At 40.4% G+C, this 16,598-nt stretch overlaps 1 protein-coding gene across 2 annotated transcripts in view; it reads right to left on the bottom strand.

Moving 5' to 3' along the window:
- Window positions 1–16,598, bottom strand: part of tafa5a (TAFA chemokine like family member 5a) — a 161,429-nt gene that overhangs the window by 110,254 nt on the left and 34,577 nt on the right. Inside the window, exon 1 of one of the 2 annotated variants that reach the window (XM_032505158.1) lies at window positions 2,890–3,621. The exons of the other annotated variant lie outside the window; for it this stretch is intronic. Coding sequence (XP_032361049.1) covers window positions 2,890–2,980 — 91 coding nt within the window. The 5' untranslated portion in view covers window positions 2,981–3,621. Of the gene's footprint in view, window positions 1–2,889; window positions 3,622–16,598 lie in introns of those variants that run through there. 2 annotated transcript variants of the gene reach the window in all.

Genomic DNA, 16,598 nt, shown 5'->3' with positions numbered 1-16,598 from the left:
GTTCATAGGTAATAGCTGAGATCATTCTATCTTAGACAAAGATTACTACCACAGTTGTGGTACCATGTACATCAAAAATGAGGATAGAGATCAATCATTCAAATTAATGCCATTTATCTTCTCTATAGCTGTGGGCCAAAAACTTTCCTCAGGATTTACAGCACTTGAAATCATTTTCTCCAATAATGTGCTTCATTGAGAAGAACTGTACACTATTGAGGTTTTAAAAAAGCTGCGATTCATAACTGTAATTGTAACCCACAAGGCCTCAATTCCATGGCACAAAATATTTGATTCTCTCATTTTTTGGGGAACAAAACTCAGTATTTGACATTATCCTGTGCTAATAACAGATTGCCTTGGATTCACCAGAGAATTTCCCCGTACCAAGAAACTATTCCACCAACCTGTCAGGATCTTTATTGCCATGTGACAAATATCTCGGCCAATGAAGAGCAAAATGGGATTTGCTCCATTGCCTGAATTATTGAAGTGGACAGTGTGAGAAATTTATGGCGCAAAATTCATCCACATTCCCTATGCATAATGTTTTAATAGGTTTTCATTCCCAATCCGCCCTTTCCGCATCCTCATTTCTCATTGCACGAAATCCTGTGTCACATTATGCAAGAGGGCTGACACAATTAGGTGTACCACTCCCAAAAATACACTTGCTTGCTGGCGTGTTCGGCTATCTAACAGGCCGGCAGAAGGGTCACATTTTATTTCTTCGGGAGCATTGCCGAAATCCCCATCCTGAATTAGTTGCTAGCTAGCGCTCCCACCTTTTAATGGTATAATAACAAGAATGTGGGCTGTCGACAGGCTATAGGCCTATCTTTAGATAACATACCACTTGCATACACAACTGCACCAACAGGAATAACATACAGCCACACACACACCAACTTGCACGTGGACACAAATACAGGCGATCAATCTGTGGCACAATAAAAAGGAGACTTTAAATACTTTTTCCCTCTTTCCTTTTGTTTTTGGAGAGGCTTCTGTTGCACAACCCTGATGTTCTTATGAAGGAATATGTGAGCGCAGATTAAAAAGGGGTCTGTTCTTTTTAAGGCCCCTTGTGCATGCCTTTCATTATCCTTATCCCCAAAAGACTGTCACTAATGCAGTCCTTTGAATTCATTTTATCAGTTGGTATTATTAGCCCTCACAGCTGGCTTTGACCTTGGCCATTCTTGTAGCCTAAAGTGAGCATATTCTCAACCCTCCTTTGTGTGCAAGCCTCTCGCCCTCCGTCTCTCTCTAGTAGATTTCAAAAGAGATCTTATGAACCATAATGAACTTACATTGCACGTCCTCGCCACTGAGCGACCAGCAAGCCTTCCCTCCCCACAAAAAGTTAAAAGCTATTCGGTGTCAAGTTCAAAGTGAAGAAAATGCAGGCTTAGGGAAAACCTCGGCGTAAAGGCACAACATGATACGGACAAACAACTTGATGGTGAAGGTCAGAAATATTGCCTTGCCAGTCAACAAGCTCGACAATGCTGATGGCCTGAATCTAATGAGAGTCCCTCGCATTAACACGGCCGCGAGCAGCACTTTGTTCATACTGTTAGGTGGCCACACAATCCTCTTTTTGACCGCTGGGGAAAAGGGCTACCATGCCACAGTAAATCAAAACTCTAAAAGAAATGCTTTTGGGACATGTGCCAGTAAAAGCAATCATAAACTCCCCCTTGTCTCCTATTTTGGCTGACAGACCGGTTTTTTTTCATTCTTCCCCACCATTTCAGTATGGCTAGACATTCTCCATCCCTGAAATAGCCAGGGCCTCACCATGGTGAGGAGTGTGTTTACCACTGCTTGACCTATATGTTTGCCCAGGGCCGGAGGCCGGCAGGGAGGGGATGGCAGGCCATTACAAGCCACGCTTCTCGAAAACCAGCACAAAGGAAAAACCCAAGACAGTTACTAAGTGCCAAACAGTCTCTGCTCGCCTAGGGGTATACATGTACACACAGAATATTAAGAGTTGTTTTTTTTTTTGTTGCCATGTTCATATATATAGTATAGTTATCCCCTGGGTTTCACCATTTGACTTTCATAAGGAGTATGAACAGTAAATGTAATCTACCTCTGTGTGAAGATCTCCCAGTGGACAGGTTTGGTACACACTGAAACATCGGGATGGGTTTCTGATGAAATTGCATGTTTATTCAACTGAATGTTAGGAAATGAAACTCAATTAGGCTGCCAAAAAAAAAAACTGAACCACTTGCCACAATGCAGCCATGCCCTCAGGCTGTGCCACCCATACAGCATGGCAACGATTGGTGAACACACAGTGTATGGAAGCACTGAGCCACGCTGTAATGTGTGTGAATGATGCTCTGGATTGAAATTCATCCCAATTTGAACATAAATGGGGCAGAAAACACAATAGAAGGTGAACAGAACGAGATTAGAACCGCTTGACCTCGATGTTACCCTAAAGCTAGACTCTAGTGCCATCTATTGAAAACGATTTCAACAAATCAGCATTCACAAACTGTGAACTGCTGGTTTTAAAACGTATTTTTTTGTTTCTTCTGCACTGCTTGAATTTATCACCTGATTGATTAAAATGGATGAATCGATCATCCTCTGGCGAATGACTTGTTGATAAGGAAAATTGCGGGTGATGGGAATCACAACAAAATTTGTGCTTCATGCAATTTTGTTTTAGTGTTGTTTAGACTTGAAATATTTCACAGCGACTAAACAAGTCGATTGGTTACTTGATTAAGATTGCGACGGAGACACTCCGCATTGGAATTAGTGTTGCGGAAAACTTCACATAAACTACATGGCAGGCAATGGCGCATTAAAGCAGTAGAGCAGTGGAAAAGTGGCACGTAATCTGGTGGAATTCTGAGTGATTACCTTCTTTGAGCAGGCGGGAGTGAATAAGGAGAAGGAGAAAGCAGCAGATCGCTGCTCCGGTCAGTGCCCACGCAACTCTGAGCAGTTGCATCCTGGCGTAGGAATAAGCTTTATGGTGGACAGAGACAGCCGTGCAGCGGGAGACACACGCACTCCACCTCAGCTCACACACACGCGCTGACTCATATTCGGATGGCCACGGAATTAAGCAGTCACTCCTTTCATGCAAAAAATCCTCACTTTATAGTCCGATTTTGACGTGATAAAGAGCGCTTGGATTCCGTGTGCGTGGCAACAAAAATATGCGCTCTTGATTTGATCCGCCGCCGGTGCGTCAGAGTGGCTCCAAACAGGAGGGCGATTAACCCCCAGTCACCGTCCGAAGGGCTGACATGTTCCCTCACACCACTTCTTCAGGAGTCTATCGTCGGCTCGGCTGGCGTCTCGCTCAGACAGGTTCGGCAGAGCGGGCTGCACCCCTCGGTGCGTCTCCGTCTTCGAGTGCGCACGGTAGTCTACGGTGATGCGGCGCGCAGATGATGATCACCGCTCTCCGCTGCATGTTACGCACATCTCTCCCACTGCTGGGGAGGCTGAGGCAAACACTGCCAGCCAAGTCGCCTTGCTGCCCCTCTCTCCCTCTCTCTCTTTCTCTCTCTCTCTCTCTCTTTCTCTCTCACTCTCTCCTCTACTATATTGCTCCGTTGTTCCGTCACTCCCCCCATCTCTCTCTCTCTCTCTCTCTCTCTCTTCTCTCTCTGTCTCTCTCTCTCTCTGTGTGTGTGTGTGTGTGTGTTTGTGTCTGTGTGAGTGTAGCGCGCCCCCATCTCAGTCTCTCTCTTTATTAAGTCCAATGCAACTCTTTCCATTTACGCACGAGAAATGCCAGTAACATGCGTTTCCTGGATCAACCCTGTTCTTTTTCATGAGCGCTTCCTACCTCTTGAAAACATTTGTTACAAATCACTGTGGATGAACAATACCCCCCCCCCCCCCACCCCGACTTTTCTTTTTAAGACAAATAAAATCTAACTGAGCAAAGAATGGCTACGCATGTGCTTTCTATCTAGTGAAAGCACTCATAGTGTGTTACTCATACAGAGACTATGACTATTTTTTTTATTTTTTTATTTTCTCTGCTTAGCTCCAGGTTACGTCACAACTTCCCCAAATAATCTCCTCCAGCTACAAAGCATTCTATGGTGCAAGCTATAGCTATGAAAGGATTTTTCCACTGACAAAAGCATTAGCAAACTATAGTTAGCAGGTTATTATTATATCCCAATTCAAGAGAGGTATTCAATTGTAAATGTTAAATTATTCAAATTATGTAAAAATGTTTTTTCTGGACAAAGTGTGAGTTCCATTCAAGAAATCTAAAACAAAAAAAAAGAAAGCTTTCAGGTGGTTTTCCTGCACCTTATCTGTAGATGATGCAAAAAATGTGCAGAGGAAATTCTGCACCTCCATATTAGCCAAGCCTCCTGGTTATTGAAACAAGCAATAGTCTTTGGGTAGCCTTGCCCGAGGCTCCTTTTCCTAGAATATTCAACACCCCCTGAAACCTATTACACGTGTAGACTTAAATTTCATCATATTACAACCATAACAAATTAATGCCGTTGCAAATTCCTAAAAAGCCTTTTTTCTCAGCCTGATGTTTAAAAGGATATCTTGATCCTAAGTGAAAGCATGTGGCAGTGGAGGAGGACCAATATTGAATAAAACCAAGGCTTGTGTAATCCCTCCTCCCACTCAGCGCCTACGCAGCCATTGTTTCTGTTTTATGTATATCTCTATGAAGTCTCAGATGACGTGGGATATTCATTCATTCATCGAGTCAGTCAGTCAGTCATTTGGAAGAGACTGGTCAGTTTGCACACAATAACCCATTGTGAGATTTATCCTTGTGTCTGCGTGTATTTATAATTAAATCAGAATGACATGGTTGGACGACTGATGGTCCCACTCAAACCAGAAAACTGTCATTGCAGTGTCAATAAGGTTGGCCCCTGCAGCTATAAGCACTAATTAGCTGATAACAGTCTCTGCTGGCTGCTATGTGTGCCAGACGTGTGTTTTTGTGCAAATTGTCATGTGCATGCACTTGTGTGTGTGTGTGTGTGTGTGTGTGTGTGTGTGTGTGTGTTTTTGTGTATCGGAGAAAGACTTTTTTCTAGACACTTCCCAGCCTTCTCTCTCTAACACTGTGATCCATCCATCTACTGCATGGAAAGCAATTAACAGAGACTTGAACTCTACACGGATTTGGGGTTTGTGTGCTTATGACTGTGTGGGTGTATGTGTGCATGTCTGACATTATCATGTGCTGAGCGTACATGTACAGTATATGACTCTATAGTTACCAGAAGAGCAGCTAAATGTAACTCTGAGCATGGGCATGCAGCCTAATTAGGACACAGTTGGAAACACTGAGACAGGAATGATACAGGTAGGTATGCCAGTAAAACCAATTACAACCTTTAACAAAGTTACCATCCTTATGCACTTCTGAAATCTCGCCTAATGCACCTGAACCTGTAAAATATTCCCAAAGCACCCAAACCATATGTACAGTCTTTGGAACATGACACCAATTTAAGGTGACAGCAGCAATTTCTGTAACTGTGCGAAAATGGTTAGAACATGAAAATAATGCAGCTTCTACACCTACATGTATTTAGGCTTTTGCTGTTAAGTTGTTATATACATATATATATATATATATTATAGAAATGTGTGGATCAACATTCACTTCGCTGTTTAGTCTGCTGGAGCCTTCACTCGGCACAAACAATCTCCGCAAGCAGTGCACCCTTGGCCGAGGCAGGATACAGGGTCAACAGGCCGTTGCTGGATGTCTGCTCCATTTATGCATCCATGCTTTCTACTTATAAATCAGATGTCACCATGAATGTTCAGCAAAGCTAATTCAACAAAAGAGGTGAGTATGTTTCAATGTATGTTGTGCCTGAAGCAAAATAAAGTTATTTACTTCAATTATTTAAATCGGCCTATAAACCCTTAATCCATGTGTTTCGTTGACATTGGACTTACTTCCTCATTGTTGCTGCTATATATATATATATATATATATATATATATATATACAAATACACATATAGACATATATGTAACTATATATATGTAGATATATATATATATATATACATATATGATAACATGTTCCTTTTACATATATTTTTCTTTTCTTTTTTAAACTTATTAAATGCAAAATATAGAAGAGTCAAACCTACCTTGTAACCTGATCTCACAGAATTCCGTGAAATTAACATGGTCCCTTAACTGAAAATCTGTGGCAGTTTCACGGAATCGCAAAAAAATCCTGTGAAGGGCCCACGGAAGACTTTTGAAATGAACCTGGATCGTCGGAAATTCCGTCTATAAAATATTACAATAGGCAGTGTTGTGCATGAACAAATATATACTCCTTTTGTTTACCAAGAAGTCAATGTTAATTTACAGTAGCCTATGTTGTCCTGTATAGTGACATTACTCATATTTCTCCGGTATGTGTATGAAACGTGTCATCAGTTCAAAATTATGTTTTTAAGCAATTCTCCTAAAATTAGAAAAGGTCATGAGGTATCAAGCTGATAAAAGAATGATAAGTATGTTTTATTTGAGCTGTTAAAAAAGGCTGGCGTCTCCAGGGCCCAAAACAATTAAACTATGTTAACTGTACAATCACTTGACAGGTTAAATTATAGATATTTGTATGCTAGTGTTTTATAACCTACGTTTGTCTCTGAACTTTAGTTTTATCACCGAGTACAGGCGTTCATTGGACTGCTGCCTTGGGGACCAACTATTTTGTCTAGACACCGTTATAAATCCCTTTTAGATGCTCGCTTGTATTTTTTCTAACCCCTTTTCTATATTACAAGGGCGTAGCAAAAATGTTTTAAGATATGTTTTGGAGCACTGTGGAATTGTTTTTTCTTCTCCTTTTTCTTCTCCGTAAATTATTAAACCATTTCCTTCCCCTCCATCGTCACGCCACCCACTTACAGTGCTGTGCCACGTCTACTCTACTCTCTCACTTTCTCCTCCTCTGTGCTGCCACCCCCTCACCGCTGATTTTGCATGCTAGGAGCCAGGAGAGGCGTTGCTTGCTTTGTCCTCTGTGCAGGTCACTGGCTGTGTGCCAGCCAAAGCCTATGCCAATAAAAGCCATGAGTAATGGCCTAAAACTTCTACATTCGCTGTGTTCCCCATTATTTCCCATGGCCAATAAATCTGAAAGAGGGCTTAATCAGAGGGAAGAGCTAGAACATACGGCTCATGTCCAGCAGGGTGTCCAACACAAAAATGTCTTACGGGTTAATCAGAGATAAACGTTGAGGTGGCAGCCACCAATATCGCGTACCCCTTGTGACCCACTTTGTCTTCTGACAGGTGGAGCCATTACTGTTTGGGCAGCTGAACACACTCCAGCTGTCTGTCATGAAACAATGGCTGCTTCTGGGATGAGCTTGACTCTAAATTCCGTCAAGAACCGAATGGACCGATGATTGAATAAACGTTTTGTCATCCATGAATTACTCAGTGAAAAATCAAAGTATCACAGAAGGACTGGAAAATCAGTACACAACAATCCAACAGGATCTAGTAGACAGATATTGCACTCTAAAGTATTTTCAGAGGCACTTTTACCTTTATTAGGAAACAACAGGCTTTTGTGATCAACTACATCGTCTCCAATTCTAAAAACATATGAGGTTCAGCAAATTCCTTGATACGGTCATATTGTTGTGTAACATCTTGATTATTCCTAATTAAACTAACATAAAAGATATGTATAACATAGTTGGGTGAAAGTTGTGCAACAAGAGCAAATCATATTAACAAATTAAACCCACAATAACTACAGCAATTTCTTGGCCACTTGGGGGCATAAACAAGCTTTGAACACAACACTGACATATTTTCAACTTTAAAGCAAGATTGCGCAACTGTTTTATTTTAAAATACAAGCTTCAAAATCATTTTGATGCTACACTGACCTGTAATAGGGAGAATGGTACCTCTATTCTCACTCTGCGCCCCAAATGCATTTTTTTGTACTATGTAACTTTGGTGAGCAGGTAAGATCTCCCCAGAGAAGTGTGTTTGACTTTGTGGAACTGCCACTGATATGGGTGAAACTGAATCCTATTTTAAGGAGAAACAGTTTTCAGTTTTTTTTTCCCTCTTGTGTCCTCCGGCTGCTCTGCCTAGACTCTCACCGAATTACGGAGTTTCCTGATGGGCGGAAAACCTTTCTTGTTGCTAATGTAAGGAACTGTAACAGACCAAAGACGTCACGGAGGAAGCTCAGAAGAGAAAAAGAGAGTGACCGAGCAACAGGGGGCCGGACAAGGGTAAAAACAGCTACTGCTGCCGGAAGGGACGCTATGAGAGTCAACCACAACATTAAAGTTGCAGGTTGGAAAATCAAAACAATGAGCTGAACGATGTTAAAAATGCTCTGTTGAGCTGAGGAAAACTGCTGAGTCAAAAGATACATCTCTTTATAAGATATGTGTTCTCCAATCCTATATGTCTGAGGTTTGGACAGTATCTGGACTGAGACCATTGACATGTGTTTAGCCAGATGTCACTAAACAAATGCAAAAATGGGGGAGGAGGGGGAGGGAGGGGTTGGCAAGTGCACAAGGTCATAGACCCGTCCAGTTTCTGTTTTCCTTTACATCATCTCCAGAAGAATCTGCACACAGAAACCTTGCAGATGTGGAGATACCAAGGATCAATCTTCCCTTAAGAGAGGCCTTGTGCTGCCAGCCACACATTTCACAAAAAAACACATCTTTACTACCGATGTAAAAATCACCTGAGTGAAGTCACGGTAAACACAAAGCACACATTTCAGTCCTTTGGTTTAATTCAAATTCCCTTGTGCTTGTACTGAGTGTTCTTATATAGCATAGTTTTCTTTCTGCTTCCTGTCAAACAACTGACACCCACATTAAGAAACAAAGAAGAAAGTCTCCGCCAGGAAAGAATCCATCAAAACCATGTCACCTTAGACAGCTGTCACATTCACGTCTTTGCATTCAGAAATAATTGTCAACTGGGACGTGAGGTCATTTTCCACATCACAGAGTTGTGTGTGCTTTTAGTAAATTTGTCTAATTTCACACGTTATATAGCGCATAGTGATGGGAGAGGATCTGAAGACCAGTATCATTATGGCTAATTTATATCTATGAAAAGCTTATTATTAGCCTTCAAAAAAGAAAGACAATACTTTTGTTAACCACAATTCAATGCTTTTTTTTGGGAAACATGTTTTGTACCTAATCTAAAAAGGTTTCACAAGTTGATAGAACATGTGCATTATGGGGGTGTCTATCAAGGTTTTTCAACCTAGTTTTTATTTGTATTGTCGTATAAGTGTCCAGAGATGCATGGTATTCAGCAGAAGATTTCTAGTTCTTACGTGTGCAGTGTCTCCAAGAAATTCATCTCCTTGGCAGATATATGTCAAGAATTATTAGGAAAATGTTACCCAGTTTGATAGGATTTCACTCTTTCTGTTGAACCACGGAATAGTTTTTTTTCTGAGGCGATGACATATTCATACATTCAAATCTAACATCTAAAATGTTTAAACATCCTGCTCCTTTTAATTGGAAGCAGTGTCACTTACACTGAATATAGCAAATTTAAAGGTTACTGTGTCCAGACATGTACAAGTCCGAAAAAAGAGACTGAAAGATGATGGGATAATGAACGACATAGAGTTTAGGCAAGAGTGCAGAAAAAAACACACAAAAATGGCCGAAAGAAAAAAAAAGATATATACAGCATATACACATGATCTAATAAGACATACATAAAATAAATAGGCAAAACACATAAAGGCTGTTCATCTACTTCATCACATTACATCTGACCACCTCATGTTTCCTTTTCTAAGAAGCCAGTTCTCCACCTTTAAACATGACTGAGCCTCTGACATGGAAGATTACTGTGAGAGAAGGTGACTCAGCATGTTTAAGGCTTAAGCATGGAATGACTACACAATAAAAACCCCAGTAGGCAAAAGATTTCATGAAAACATGTGCGACAAATACTGTATATGTCAAAATCTAACAAACTCAGATTTACATGTATATTTTTTGAAATCCCACATGGATATGGACATTAAAAGAAATCATTAGAATCATAGAATCGTATCATTGAATTGTGAGATTCCTACCTCCACTATTCATTATTAACTGTACACACACAGTGCACATATTCTCTTAGCTTTTATTATAGTAAATGCCATACATTAAGCTGAAAAACTATATATATACTGTACATATATATATATATATATATATATATATATATACATATATATATATACACACTCATCCTCTTGAGTCTTTCACTAAGCTTCTTACATTTCCTGTAATCATAGAAAAACAAACGAGCACCCACATGCACTCACCCTGCAGCTTCCTCTCCATTTATTCACCATTTGCCTGATCTTCATTTATCCATCATCCCTCTGCACTGAAGGCTCACCTGGCCTAATTCCATTAGTCACCAGTTAAGTACCATCAGTACCACTGAGAAAAATTTGCATTATAGGCTTTAAGTAAACTTACAGTAAGTTTAACTTACTTTAAGTTATCTTTAGTATTAATTACTGCGAACTGCTGTGTCAACAACGTGAATCCATGACATTGGTGTCTACAGAAGTCATACAGTAAGTAAAGGAACACCAAAACCAAGCGGCGTCACTGTCAAACTGCCAACTTAAGATGAAGTAGTAGTAGTAGTATTTGTGTTTGAAAGCATGACTTGTCTCTTGCTTCAACACAAGTGACTGTGTTCTGACTTAGAGCTTTGATTCTCTGTCTTAAACCCGGTTAAGCCCAACCCGACCTGCCAGGTTCGGGCTGGGCTGGGCTGTATTTTATCAATGGACTAAGCTGAATTCAAACTTGCGTATTTAAAATAAGGCTTGGGCACAAAAACTGCTGACGTGGTTTGAGCTTGGACGAACAATATGAAGGTTTGTGTAGGGTCAGGCCTGTTTTTTTTAGGCCCGTTGATAGCTTTAGTTCTGACAACATATACTATTTAGCCTATTTTTTTCATAAAAATTATTTGTCTCATGCAATTGGTACCATTAAAAGTATTCTCAATGAGCTATTAGCGTTTCCTGTTTGCAATGTAACTGTCAATGGAGCGCCTTTTTTCCTAAGCATATTCATGGACATCTATTTGTTAAGTACATAGGACATAACCCTGGAAAAGTGTAACTTACACTGAATCTAAAAAATATGTATCATGTCCGCTTGCTCAGATATGACTGACAGATGACAAATGCAATTTGTAAAGGTTAAAGTACCTTAATTGCCTCTATGATCTGTGTATATCAGTCACTGCTGCTGTTCCAACTGCCGACGATGTAACTAACCTATAACACTGCCATCACCATCTGGGATTGATAAAGTAAAAGCAATCAACAAAGCCCCCCTACAAACGTCCATTTTCTTACTTGAAGACACATTGTCACTGTCTTTTTCCATGTCTTAGAGTCATGCTTTTCTCTCTAATAAAAATTAAAACAACACAATTTAAGTCTTTCCAGGAACAATCCTGATCCAGATGTGACTGTTGCCTACAGCAAAGAGCAGATACTGCAGCTCATGTGGAAGCAGACTAGACATTGTTTAACTAATGTAATAATGTTATATAATTCAAATTAATATACTCAGAGATCAAGCTCCATAAACAACTACAACTTCCAAGTGAGTGCAAGTGTTCTAATGTTGAACTTATACAGAATTAACATATAAAGCATATTAACGGAATTAAAATTTAAACTTGTGAAAGTTTAAAATAATGAGTTCCCCCAACTTAAAGATGCTCTAAGGGATGTTGGGTGACGTTACTTCCTGTTGACTTTCAAAGTATTTTCAAACAAAACTGAGACTACCTCGCCCCTCCCTCCTCCTCATCCCGCCCCCTCCCTTCCAAAATCCTTCTTGTCGGTTATTGGCTGGAACACTTTAACACTGTTTGGGTATGCTTTGTGGGCAGGTGGGCACAGTTAATTTTTGTTGTCGTTTATGGACCCTGGGCTGTCTACAGAAACCACTTTTTTTTTTACAGTGTGTTCAGGGGACAGGCAGCTCGCGGATAGTGAGGAGGTGTTTGCTGTATGTGACAACAAATGTTATAGCCTTAAAAAGAAAAGTGACATTGCTTAGAGCACCTTTAAGGTGGCATGAGTGGAAATTCATTGGACAAAATCAAACCAACGAAATTAAGTTAAACTGTCAAAATGTTGTTGCCTTGAAATACTTAGTTTCCTCAACTCCTTCATTTTCATAGTGTGTCTTTAAAGAATGCACTTTATTTTGCATACTGTTTTGAAAAGAAGCAAACATATTAAAGATAACAATGAAATGCCTAAACAGGGCCCCAATTAGATAGCTAATAAAGAAATCATCTCTGGCTGTGCAGCACTCTCCTGCTGCCTCTTTATCTGCCATCTCAGCGGACAATAGACAAGTAAGAGCAACAGCATTGACAATTAAATATTTAACAGTCTCAGCAACATCAAACACAAGTGTATCTACTCTTTCCATTGTCTCCAGGGAGATATATGGTTAATGATACCCATTGGACTAAGTATGCGTCTACATGTGCTAAAATAATTAATGAAATCAAATCAGGCCCAATCGTAATGACACACAAGAAGAAACTAAACAACAGTGTAAACTGAACCAACCAAGCCTATTTGCTCTCGCCTCTAATCCTTGCTTGCTGTTGCTGAGTTTGTAAAGAGTCTTTGCAATATGGTGAATAAAGATCGTACACACTGCCTTTGAGATTGCAATCTTTGCAAAACAAGTTTGTTCAACTGGAGGTATATCTATTACAGCCTAGGCTGTTTGGGAAATTAGGTAATATCTGTAAGATTATCTGTAAGATTCAAGTATCCTCAGAACTTAAACCCCTATGTTCTTTGAAATTACATTTTTTTCTTATTGACATGGCGTAAAAAACGCAATGCAAAAGGCAAGATGGGAAAGTCTCTTTAACTGGTAGTACATAATATATTAATGATGCCTTATACATCAATTCAATTACAGTGTTTTTCCAATTAGTGTCAAACCGGATTGCAACACAAGCATTAATATTAACTAGTATGCTTTCGTTTTACTGTAATAGCCAAAGAATTGCCATCACTGATGGATTGTCTTGATTATGGAGTCACACAAGTGTCTCACATCAGTGTCAACCTCTCACTATAGCTGGCTTCAACTCACAGTCAATACCAAGCAATTCAGGAAGAAAGCTGACTTCATCATTTAATTATTGATCAAAGATGTCATAGTCAATCTGTTAAGAAGTCATCAAAAATCAATATCCTATCAACATTAAATTACGCACAGTTTCTATTTTGTTCGACATGCGTTAATTGACCCGTGTCTCAGTCTTCTATATGGAACATCTTCACTGGTGTTAAATGTGGTCAAAATCTCTTATTGGCACACTTAGGTATGGGTCACGCAAGGTCACAGAGAGATACAAAGAAAAACACTTTCAAGAAGAATATTTGGCCTTCTCAGCATGTAGAAGAGCACCTTTGAGAGCAAAATGGTGAACACAACTAGAGACTGTGCACACAAGGCAGGCAGGGAAATATATTTATGGAAATGGAAGTGAGACACTGATCCAGGTGATCCTTGTCTATTTTCCCCTGAGAAAGCAATTAAAATGGGTCAGGACACGAGACGGTCATGAAACAATAACTCAATGTTTGCCTTGTGCACTGCCCAGAAGTAACACGATCCGCCTACCAGCATCTCTAAAGCACACTGATGAATATTTTATATGTTGTTTTTTTGTAAAGGTTGTGGATTTACAGGGCAAGCTACTTCTCGGCAGGGTCCAGTGACTTCTTGGAGTCTCTACCAGTTGTGTGATAAGAACCCCCCCCCCCAATGTAGCATAAGTAGACTTTATATGTCGCAATTATTGATCTCTCAGATTGGTCATAGATCGACATTTCCGACAGCACTTGAAGGCAGCTTCATTTCACAAGAAAGAGAAAGAAAAGAAACGGAACGACGGGGCTTTGTTGTTGCAGGAAACGGTCAGCTGTTCCACAAACTCCTGGGCGGTCAAGTGCTTGTGTTTCGTTTTTTACCTTCATAGTGTTTTAAAATTTTCTTCTGACAGTGATAGAGGCAGTGATGTTTACCGTTGACTGTGCGGGACTGTCACAACGCCTCGAAACGGACTGCCTAGTCTAGGCCTAGGCCACCGCAGCATCATGTCGGGTTTTGTTTCTGCACAAGTTAAATCGGTCTCGAATTCTGTGGGTGTTTGTCCACTCCTCCCTGTGACCCCCACCGCCACATCTTGATTTCACTAAACCCATTCAAAATGAAAGGAAAGTTTTTGCCGGACCATCTGAGGACTGCCGCTGTGTGCATGCATGCCTAGACAGAGCCATGCTGGCTGTTTTCCATGTTTTCAGTCGTTGTGCTAAGCTAAGCTACACCTGTAGCTATCTATTTATTGTACAGACATGTGAGGGGTAGCCAATCCATAATGACAACAACACAACGATGCTTGCATAGTAATTTTTTCAATAACATGTCCCTGTTAGTGAAAACTGCACGTGCTTCACAATACATTCATGTTGATCATGTAACAGGTGTTGTATTGACACTTATTCTGAATTATGAAATCTGAACATAAAAGGAAATATGTAAAATATGTATTGGTTTTTTTCATGCAAGGGGGGACATTTACTTCAAAACTAATATACATTTAAATGTAGCTTTAAGCCCATTCTAAACAGTGGCACAATGGGCTCTGTGCATACATGTGTTGCAGAATGAAAAGCAACACAATGGAAATTGAAAAGCAGCAATTGCTCGGAAGCAGGAGAGGCTGTGGCCTCTTTGGCCAAAACAAAATTCAATTGTGAGAATGAGAGTAGATGATGATAATATTTAGTAGCAGCATTGTCAGGCAAGGTAAAAAGAGAGAACAAAAAGAGCATCCTCCTCTCTCAATTGCTGTAACCTTGAGTCTCCCTGACATGCCTGCATTCATCCAGGAGAAAAAAAAGGAAAGGCAATTGAAAAGAAATATGATTATTAGATGAGGGCATGTAGAGAGAGAGAGAAACAGACGAAGGGAGGCAGAAAGTAGCTAGAGAAGCATAGAAGAAGAAAGAAAGACTGGAGTGGGGGGTCAGACGTACTGTAAAAAAAAATCTTTCAGGGGCCGTGAGGACGACAGGGAGTAAAGTGTTTGGAGTGATACAAAGGGTGGGATGATTTACAATTTTGCAGTCACGCTTGAGTAGAGAGTCAGACACTAACACAGACTTGTCTGTCACCACAGGCAGCTGATGGACACACATTACTGGATCCACACACCACCGCTTTGCTCAGTTGCAGTTCTACACTGTAGACACACGACCTTCAGTTTAGCAGTTAGGAATTTTTCTGGGACTTAGGCGCGCACACACACACACACACACACACACACACACACACACACACACACACACAGTGAGCGCAATATTAAACGTAAGAGGAGAACAAATACTAAGCTTTTATGTTTTTGTTGTTTCTTACTCTTATGTACAGTATATTGTCTGCTTTCTGTGCTGATGGCCTAACAAACTCAATTGTCCTTTCTTTTTGGGATAGAGAACGTTTATATGCAACAAATGTGAAATAATGAAATGCATGTGAATGCAAAATTCATGCTTTGTGTTGTGACGATAGCTTATATATTTATATTACAGCCCGTTTTAGCCAATTCACCACAAACTAATTATTTTAACAAAGATTTTTTGGGACACGTTTTAGGTTATTATGGCAAACGTGTTAGCAAATAGTCGCTTATGGCGCTTACCCACTGCTAGTACCAGCTCTACTCAGCTCAGCGCGGCTCGGCGGTGGAGGAGGTGCCCCCTCCTCCTTTTTCCATTGCATATTTAGTACCGCCAAATGCGTGAGGCAAGCGCGGCTAGTCGTCATCTAACGCGACACACACAGAACCCAGAACGTCAAAGGTGTGTTGTTTTTTACTCCCGGCATGGGGCTGTTGCCACAGCCAGAAGACACATTTAGTTTCAAAAGAAGCTGGAGGCAGCAAAAAAAAAAAAAAAAAAAACACAGCTGGCTAAACTATTTATCCACGGGTTTGTTTCAATAAACCCCCGTCAGTCACTAGCAATGATGACGCAGTAATTAGTGAAGATTCTCTCCGACCAATCAATAGTTTGCAAGTTTTCACGCCACCTTCTGGTATCATCTCAGCTCGCTTGTACAATGTAATGGAAAAACGCCAATATTTAAAAAATTTTACCTCAACATAAACTTGGATTTTCAGCTCTTGTTTTTGCCCCTGAGGGATATATCTGGCTTTTTAGCTGCTGAATGTTCAGCTGTGTTCACCAGCTAGTGGCTTACTTTGTCCGTCTTCCATTTGGTGCTTTGCAGGTAGTGTACAATGGGTTTATCAGAGCAGCAAAGCAGCTGAAAGCAACCAAAACGTTTTGTAGTGCTTTTAGGAACTGCCGAGTCGGGTGACAACTCTCTGTTGGCTCTTCATCCCAAGTGAGCTCTTTCACAATACCCAGACATTTTTTTTTTTACTATACATTTTTCAAAATATTGATAAACAGACTATACCTGTGGTTTTGC

The sequence above is a fragment of the Etheostoma spectabile genome, chromosome 23, assembly GCF_008692095.1.
Source record: "Etheostoma spectabile isolate EspeVRDwgs_2016 chromosome 23, UIUC_Espe_1.0, whole genome shotgun sequence".
NCBI classification, from domain to species: domain Eukaryota; kingdom Metazoa; phylum Chordata; class Actinopteri; order Perciformes; family Percidae; genus Etheostoma; species Etheostoma spectabile.
This window is presented reverse-complemented; position numbering and strand designations above follow the sequence as displayed.